The sequence below is a fragment of the Dreissena polymorpha genome, chromosome 9 (genome assembly GCF_020536995.1).
Source record: "Dreissena polymorpha isolate Duluth1 chromosome 9, UMN_Dpol_1.0, whole genome shotgun sequence".
NCBI lineage: Eukaryota > Metazoa > Mollusca > Bivalvia > Myida > Dreissenidae > Dreissena > Dreissena polymorpha.
In genome coordinates this window covers 56,351,115-56,361,370 of record NC_068363.1, presented here as the reverse complement: position 1 = coordinate 56,361,370, position 10,256 = coordinate 56,351,115, and the positions used below count along the sequence as shown (strand labels likewise).

The window sequence follows — 10,256 nt, the reverse complement described above, 5'->3', positions numbered from 1 at the left end:
TCTGCTTTAAGTCCGCATTGATAACGCATTGCTCTACCGGTTCGTGGACATCTTTTCTGAAACAAGAGAGTCAGATTCGAATTCAAGTTCATGCTCATGCACTAAAAATAGTTCCATAAAGCGAGCAAAATATTAAACGGTCAAATGTGCTTTATTCGTCAGTTTGTCCATTTCTCAATATGGTCATGTTAGGTTAAATTGACTTCAAATATTATGGTATTACAAGGAATTATAAGTTCGCGTTTAATTTTCTATTGCGTTGCGTGAGATGACTTTTGTCAAGGAATAACCATTGATTACACTCGAATCGACCGTATTTCCTGTATCGAGTTCTTCCATTTCATGGTTTTACGATGCCAGAACAAATGGTAACCAAACGCCTCTGACAGATAATTATACAGGATTGCTTCCTGAAAAAAATGGTTTAGTATTTTTTATCAAGGCATTGAATAGAGTTGCCACTATTAAAAAACCTGTGCGACAGGACAGGAAGTATGGATTATTATTTCACAGCAGTTATGCAGTTATCATGCGATTCCATTTCCGGATCTTTCGAATAATGTCTTATTAAGCAATTTAGTATCGATTAAGTGCCAGAGCTAAATGCAAGAAATGGCACATAGTTAATGATAATTGTTTATCAACAGTAAGAACATGGCGTGAAATTACTTTCAATGCGTGTTATCAAATATTTAATCTGGCAACATGTCGTTTGCAATTTAATGAATTGCATTGTCAACTTGTTCATATTTCGCTAGGGAGAATTGTTGGGAAAACCTTAATATATTTGCTGTTCTAACCATTCGAAAAACACATAGATGATAGTTATTTTTTAAATTGTTATTTTTGTTAAACATTGGAAATACTAGAAATAACATGTGTTCAAATGTCGTACAAACAATGGTTCCTTTTGGGTTTCAGGCAATCATTTTTGTGTTGGTTACCCTTTACACGTTGGGAACATCTGACATGGCCGTACATACGGCTACTAAACGCTCCAATTTGGTAAGTACATTTGCCATCAAACGGTTAATATATACACATTGTAAAAAGTACATAATTTAGCGTTTATCAATTAAATACCATTGCTTGATTTTTTTGTTTTAAACATTAATCGCTATATCCAATAAAAATTTAGTGGATGACGCATTAAAGTGATATTATGGGCATATAACAGTAGATAGGTGTCTATCGCAACCGTTGTTTATTTTTGGTGTTTTCACTTCATATACACTTATATTTGTTAATGCAGCATCATCATACTAAAACAATATCTCGGAAAAAGAAAAATGATCCATTTGAATATCAACCGTGTTTTCGTTTTGACAACTAACGACAGAAATGATTCGATGAACGATGCGAGTCTAAATGTAGTTTTCATGCAGATTCGTTCATACGACACAAAGACATTATTTTGTTTTACGGATCATTTCGGCTTAGAGGACTGGGTGAGTCATGTAAAATATCGAAAATTATATATATGTTTTATAAACAACTGGTAGCAAGATGAGTTGTAAATAATTGGTCAGTTACCACATTTTAACTAATTATTTTGACCTATTAATTCTTTTCAGCTCAATTCAACAGTGAAAAATGCCCATAATATCACTTTAATGGTAAATTTGAATTTCATAAATGAAGACAATAAAAATATAGTTCTTTAACCGAAATATAAGGCCTTGGTTCGGTGGAACATACGAAACTTAAAAAAATCCATGAATTTTACTTGATGTTTTAAATACTTTTACCTGATTGGACAATTACAAACCATTTAATTGAACCGTTGAACATGTAAATACAATTTCAAATTCTGTAGAACGTTTTATTAATAACAAACAGTGCACTTTTAAATAGTTAAGAGTAATTATGAAGTGCGAGTTTCATTACCATTATACTTGTTATACGTCTTGTAATATTTAATATTTATTTATATACATATATATTAAAAGCTAGGATATGTAAGCAATGGACACGATAAGAAGGGCCACATTTTTTACCAGTCAGCAGCAATTAATTTTAATGCGTCGCCGTAATTCATGTGGTTTAGAAGGAATTAAAACGATATATCTTTCTTTTTTTTATCCAACTAACAACTATCAATCGAAATATATTTTTGAAATTGTGTTGATTGTTTTTAGTTTGATCAGAACTACCATACGATTGTGTGTTGTGCTTGCTGCAACAGCACGCTGGAATGGTGTGTGTGGTGTTCGATTCGCGCGCCATGGTTTGGCATTTTTGGTTTTACATTTGCTGTCTCTTTGGGACGTTCTTGTCATGCGCTTGGTTTGGGATTAATTTTCGGGTAAGTGTGGGATTGGGTTGGCACTCGGGACGGAGGCTTTGCGTTAATCGTAAATGGGCTGTTATTGCATTTTAATCATGTTATGCTTGTGGTGTGTGTTCTGATATAAAAGTAGTGGATAAGAAAATTAATTTCTCTTTTGAAATATTTTCAAGAATTTCACCGTTCGCAACATTTTGTTCAAACAAAGATATTGTAGTTTTAAGACAAAACAGCGAATGTCAAGAACGCTAATAAGAAATTCACGAACAACTGATCCAAATTCTATTTTGTCATATCACTTCTCTAGGACAATATGATCACACCGTTGCGAATCCAATGGGAGGTCACAAAACGTGGCACCACCCTCTGTGTCGCGGAATGTTCCAACGACCCTGAGTGTAACAGCGTGTTCTACAACAAGGTCACCAAGAAATGTCAAGGTCATTCCGTGACATTTGGTCTCCTTGACAACCACATGACTGGTCAGTCTGATACAAGATACTACGTTCCATTTAGAGGTAGAATCATACTATATTTTCTATAGATTTTATTAACAAACAATAAAAACGGCATTAACATATGATATGTATGAACACACATAACATATATGTGTATTGAATTTCATGTAAAGTTTTAAGGCTTCATTTGTTCCCTACCAAATACTACAGGAACTGAGTAATGTTAAAATGTCAAATAACATCATTTAGTTCTGTTTTAATTTAATTCTCATGTAAGCATTCCGGCGTGCGTATTTCATACACTACTTCGTTCTTGCTTTGACCTTCAAAATCATGTATACAGTATACACATATATTACAATTATTACATAATATGATGTGGTGATTATTAAGGTTTTATTTAAACATATGGGGGGCTTGTCGCAGGAATATGATCTTAATACAGATGCGTAAATAAGTTTTTTGTATTAGTAATTGTTGTCTGTTTTGGATCGATACCGTTTGTACAGCCATTTTGTAACAACACTCTTCAATTATATTCTACGCAAACACACGGGGAAAATCTTGATTATGCAATACGCATATCCATCGGTCGACTTCAAAAATGTAACAAGCGAACACACAAGACAATCCTTGATTATGATAATCGCATAAACACACAACACGTCTAAATAATGCAATACGCAAAAACATGAGACGCCGCAGCTATGAAAACGCAAACATTACCAACAGAAAACGCTTCAGATATGTAATTCACACACAGGCTATGTGATGATACTTCTCATTTATAGCTCACCATCTAGATCAGTTACACGGATTTACATACCTAAAATGTCAATAATTTAGAACGCATACACGCAGCACACGCCTAAATTATGTCAGACACATACACATCTTAATGCCGCATATGTGTTATTCATATGCACATAGGGCGCATCTCAATTATGCAATACAAATAAACACATAACTCTCCTCAATTATGTATTCGCCATTCACAAATGCCAAGCCTTATGTATGCGAGACGTATACACAAATGATAAGTCAATTCCACAATTTTGTTCAACGAATGTAGACATGGACGCACTTACTATGCTATGCGCTTACACACATACACACAGGAAACGTCTCATTTCTGTAAGAAGCATACACACACGGAATGCCTAACTTTTTATAGTCGTATAAACATTGCATGCCTCAATAATGCAATAAACATACACACAGATGGAACATGGCGGAATAAAGCACTACAGTAAGCAACGGATATACCTCAAGGATGCAAGGGACACCTTATTAATGCAATTTGGCTACGCAAGGGAAATGTCTCAGCTATGCACTACACACACACATAGCACAACCAAAATAATGCAAAACACCCAGGAAAAGTCTCAATTACACACTTCGAATGAACACAGGACTCAATAATACGGTACACTGACACATACTACAGCCGAAATAATGCCATACGCATTCACACATCAACATAGGACAAGCCACAATAATAAAATACGGCTTCACATGTGACACACCTCAATATTTCAATACGAATATTAATAGAACATGCTTTATAAAGGCAAACGCATTGACTTCTCAACAAGGCAACACGCCTTGACTTCTAAATAAGGCAATACGCCTTGACTCCTCAATAAGGCAATACGCATTGACTCCTCAATAAGGCAATACGCCTTGACTTCTCAATTAGGCAATACACCTTGACTCCTCAATAAGGCAATACGGCTTGACTTCTCAATAAGGCAATACGCCTTGACTCCTCAATAAGGCAATACGCATTTACTCCTCAATTAGGCAATACACCTTGACTCCCTAATAAGGCAATACACATTTACTCCTCAATAAGGCAATACGCATTGACTTCTCAATAAGGCAATACGCCTTGACTCCTCAATAAGGCAATACGCCTTGACTTCTTAATAAGGCAATACACCTAGACACTTCAATAAGGAAATACGCCTTGACTTCTCAATAAGGCAATACGCCTTGACTTCTCAATAAGGCAATACGCCTTGACTCCTCAATAAAGCAATACGCCTAAAATAGGTATCACACGCCTCAGTAAGCCACTACCTGTCCACATAGCACACGCCTTATAACGCAGTAACCAAACACATAGAACGCGCCTCAATAATGCACTATTTCTATACATGTTACACACCCGCAAAACGCATACACGCAGAAATGCAATAATTCAATTCGCGTACACATACATGTAGCACACTCCTTAGTTATTCAATACGCATACACATATAACAGGCCTAAATAATACAATATGGATACAAACAGGGCACGGTTACATCCTGGACGCGTGCACGGTTGATGCGGACTGCACAATCCCCAACTCTACGTGCTGGGATTCGCGCCAGTGTATGTGCAAACCCGGGTACAGTTTCTCTCCTTCCAGTCGCCAGTGCGTCTACCGTACGTATTGCTTTCTTGTCCTAGCGTTAAATGTCAACATTCTGTTCACTTAAAATGAGTTTAATGCAATGCTCCGTCGAATATCATATATTAGTGAATATATACGTTTGTGTTAAATACAATCGTGTGGTAGAGCTGAAGGGGGAGGGTGGTGGTGGTATTTTTATGAAGCTATATCAAGATTTTTGACAAAGTTCTTCAAACACAACTTATTTAAATAGTTTTTCACTGAAATACCGAATTTTCAACTGTACTGCATTTTGTGGTTTGTTCAAACAAAATATTTTCAGGAATTTGGTGATTTACGTAGGAAACAATGCAATATCGGCATGACAGATAAGTTCAAGTTTGGGGATTTTAATAATTATTGTTTCTTATATCAACAACAGAATCGTCTTAATTATTCTATATCAGGCCATAATAATGAGCAAAACTGATCATATTTATTACTTAATTAACATCATCAGCAACAATTAATTAATATTTAACGTACACATATACAAGATGGGCGTCATACTTATTAACGCATGTCGATTTATTAATTTTGAATTTATATTAAAGGGAAATACGCGCCCATTTCTGTAATTAGAATCTAACACGTTCATCATAAATCTTAATATATTGTAGTTCATATCATTGTTAATTTTATAAAAATACATTGCACTACCGAATTTGTATCATCCAGCGTCTACGGCATTTTCAGTTCTTTCTTTCTTGTTTTCGCCTAATTATGGTGTTGTATGAAGAGTAACTGTATTAGTAAATAGACCTACATAGCATTTATGTAGCGCTCGAAGTATCAACATATTCTTTTGCGCTTCACACTTACAAATAAGGCATTAAGTCAAAAACTTGTAAACAAATGTACATTTCTGTTCAAAAATTAAAACAATCAATATAGCTATTTCAGTTCATAAAATAATACAATAAACGTGAATTGTCTGTTGCTTCTGTAATCATTGCTGCCTACTGGCCATTTCAGCGTGTTCACAGTTTGGTCCCCTGTTTATGACGTACGCAGACAGCTTCGTGCACGCCAACAACTTGGAGACGATCAACAACATTCCCCTGGAGGACTGCTTCAACCTCTGCCGCAACAAGATCTCCTTCACGTGTCGCGCCGTGGAATACATGGGCAACAATTGTATCCTTAGCAACGTGACCGCCAAAGACACAGGGACGACATTCGCCAGAGATACGCTTAGAGAGTACAATGTGTCATATCACCAGAGAGACTGCGCGTGAATGGAGAGGCATAGAGGGTTTCTTTAAGTATGGATTGGTTATTCATACTGTATTACATTGTATTGTAAGCGACGTGTTTCGGACTTTATTTGGAGACGAGATCAGAAAAATATATGAAATATATTAAAAATTGCGTATTAGAATATATACAATCAAATTATCGGCGCAATAAAACTGTTTTTTTTTCTTGTATTTTTTTTTAAAGAAGCAAGGTTTCCCATAGGGTATTATTTTGTAAGAACACGAATCGTGATCAGTACTCAAATTCTATATTAAGAACACAAAACTATTTATATAAAACGCACTGCTAAACACGAATCCTTTCTTTGTTTAAGTATTGAAATCGATTTAAAATCAACTCGATCCCGACACGTCGCCAAAATTGAGCAGAATATGTACGCGATAGAGAAGGAAATATTATTATAAGAACACGAATCGTGATCAGTCCTAAAATTCTATATTAAGAACACAAAACTGTCTCTATTAAACGCACTGCTAAACACGAATCCTCTCTTTGTTTAAGTATTGAAATCTATTTAAAGTCAACTCGAACCCCACACGTCGCCAAAATTGAGCAGAATATGTACGCGATAGAAAAGGAAATATTATTATATATGTATATGTTGACGTCTTAGTTAACGAATTTTATTTTCCATAAGTGTTTTTTTATGTTAACGAGTATTTTATTTGGTACGCGCATTACATAATGGAATATTTATTTATTTGTCACAAATGCCTTTGAACGATTATTCATAGTGTAATCGAAATCTTTTGACAAAACATACTTAGTTAAACGAGTGGATATTGTACATTTATTTATCTGAACTAAGTTTGTTTTACGCAATTTCTAATTTACCTTGCAATTAAAAGGTATACATATAGTCAATATTTCTTAGTTTTACCAAGAAATGTGTCCGTATGAGATGTTTGTTTGTTTTTGTTTGTCTGCTTATTTGGATTTTCTTAGTTTTTAAGATAATTTGTCGTATTACGATGTTCCGTGAACCTACTCGCACTTGATTTTGTAAGCTAGTTTATTCGCACTTAGTTTATACTATGTAGCAAGTAACGGACAACTGTACTACTTGACTCAGACGTAGGAACATTGTGGGCCGTATAAAACTAAGACCAGTTAGAAACACCTTGACCTCGTATATAGCTGTAAGGGCAAATGTGCAACACACACAGGCTCAGGCTAATATCCGTCAATTTTCAGTCATGGTATGAAGTGGACAAGCCCTATTTTGACAATTAATACCTGTATTTTGAAGGCTCATATCTCAGAAGTATATAGATCACAAAGAACGAACAGTTTTTGCGTATCCGCATTTCATTATAATAACCTTTTCAAGTTTCAAATCAATCAGAATAAAGCGCTGGAATTTTTTTAATCGCGCCAAAACGTCTAACATGAATTTACGTGGATAAACTTACATAGTTTTTTTTTTCATATACACCACTTACCTGCGCTGCATAATTATTTCAATACATGTTCAAGTGATAGAGAGAGAAATTCTTGTTTCCAAAAATAACAATTGTGACTTTTTTACAACGAAAATTGACCTTGAAAATAACTACTTGATTTTTTCGCGTGACACACCAGCTAAAGTAGGGGAACATTTCATTTAAAAATCCATCAAAGCCATGTACATGCAAACATGCAAACATGGTAAACAGTATCCCCTTCGCTCGATGTATAGCGGTTTATAAGAAAACATAACTTATGTTAAATATCAATTCACATAGATAACATAACTTTAAATATAATTACAGACAAATGTAACATCTATGCCTCATCAAAACGCTTGCAAAATATGCATAAACTGTTGGTGAAAAAAAAAAACTATAAGAAAACTAATATTAATTTTCGTCACATTAGGATCTCTCACGGTAATGTAAACCGTCAATATAAAATGTTGTATCATAAATGCAAGGGCAATAACTACAGGAAAAATCAACGGCGCTGAGCGACTAGCCAATATGCGTACGTCCCATCTATTGGCATGATATCTATAAAGTTTCATCCGTTGTTAACCATTATTGTTCGAGATCGTGTGTGGAAACCTATTATTATTTTCGAAGCAAATACTATCTGAAAATTTACGATGAACGACCTCACCATATAAGGACATAACATACTAAGTTATATCGAACTAAAGAAAAATTACATGAATATCTCTTTTTTTCTGTTTATTAACATGACTATACAGACATCATTGCAAACGTCACTGATTGATTTTGAATCCATATATCATGTCAGTGTTAATTAAACTTGTATTGTATCATCACGTAATATTCTACATAATGAACTAAAAACATCGCCGGATGTGCACAATTTCTTAGTCAAAGGTTTAACCAGAAAAAATAGTTTAACTTTATTTAGTTATTCATTTCTATATGGGCGCATTTGCAAGACATTATTTATCAGCCGAATCACAAGTTTCTTATTTCTTAAAATAATAAACACAGTTAAAAGTACTCCTTTTATTGAAAATAATTTCGAAGCATACACGTACTTGGCAAAAACATGTTCACTTCCTTACACTTGTTTAGAGTACTAGTATTATACTAATTAAAGTATTGCTTTAACATCATTCGGATTTTCACTATTTATTTTAATCAATATTTAAAATCATTCATATTTATACGTATGCGCTTATTAAATTCAGATTTTATAGAAGCCGATGAATTTTTTATGTTGAAGTAGCAAGTGGCACAAACGTATGTTTTAGATAATTTAATTTGAGACATTACTATTTGCAACATGTTGTTACTTGTCATTTGATGCAGACCCTTGGCGTAATCTGCATTGCGCAGTTTGAATCCAGTTCGCAGTAGTTTGTTTTAAATGTCATTCTGATAAGACCCCGCGCTTTGTACCTTTTGAATTTTAAGGACCTTCTACTTCACAATGATAATCAATATTCTGTTATAAAACCCTTGTCATATACAATTTAAAAAGGTACTAGCTAAACTTGCAAGTTTCTGTTTGTTGTAAAGTTATGTCATATATAAAATATTTTTACTTTTGAATGAAAAGTTTTGTGATTAAAGATTAAATTTCATTTGCTTTAGGTGATTCAATGTCAAATATTTCAACAAAAAAATAATTGAAAGTAGAATCTAGATTATGACCCTTGTGTGGCGATGTATTCGAAGTAATAGAAGGCAGTTTCCAAGAAAGGTCACATAGTTTTAGGAATGGCCTATTATTTTATGTGGGAGCAGTGATCTTATGGTAGGACGCTGGCTTAGAGATCGAGTGATTCCTGGTTCGAATCCTGCCAGGACCACTGGATTTTCCTGAGCAAGAAATTAATTCAACATCTTCACCCTTCAACCCAGGTGTATAAATGGATACATGTGAGGGAAATAAGCCAATGTGCCGTGGCTGCATACTGCTCAAAATGTTAACGGACGACTAATGACCCAGTGATCAGGGGAAAAATGTGAAGCGCCACTGAACGCAAATACTGTATGCTAAGGGTACTATATAAATGTGGTAAAAAAACAACAACAACAAAAAACAACAAAAAAACTCAACTAAATTCCATAAAAATAAAATACGGAGGGACGAGAAAATTGACGACCAAAAGCTCCCACTATCGCACAGCATAAGTAAGGTGCATTAAAAAGCGGAAAAACACCAATGACTTTGACTCAAACTAAAAATACTGTTTTGGGTCAGACTTTTAGCTAAAAATTGTGAAATTATAAAAAGTAGCAAATACTCAATAATTGAATATCGGTAGTTTCGAAGTGTTTCTGTTCTTTCATATAAAGCTTGTGACAAAACGTGGAACGCTTTCAAGAATAAAATGCACTTCACAATA

General features: G+C 34.4%; 1 protein-coding gene across 1 annotated transcript; it reads left to right on the top strand.

The window, feature by feature from the left end:
* Positions 1 to 2,600: 2,600 nt before the first annotated feature.
* Positions 2,601 to 7,254, top strand: LOC127846063 (uncharacterized). The gene is made up of 3 exons (XM_052377240.1): positions 2,601 to 2,805; positions 5,044 to 5,178; positions 6,161 to 7,254. Exons 1-3 carry the CDS (start codon positions 2,601 to 2,603, stop codon positions 6,421 to 6,423), a joined length of 603 nt encoding a protein of 200 aa, XP_052233200.1. The 3' UTR covers positions 6,424 to 7,254.
* The last annotated feature ends 3,002 nt before the right edge of the window (positions 7,255 to 10,256 follow it).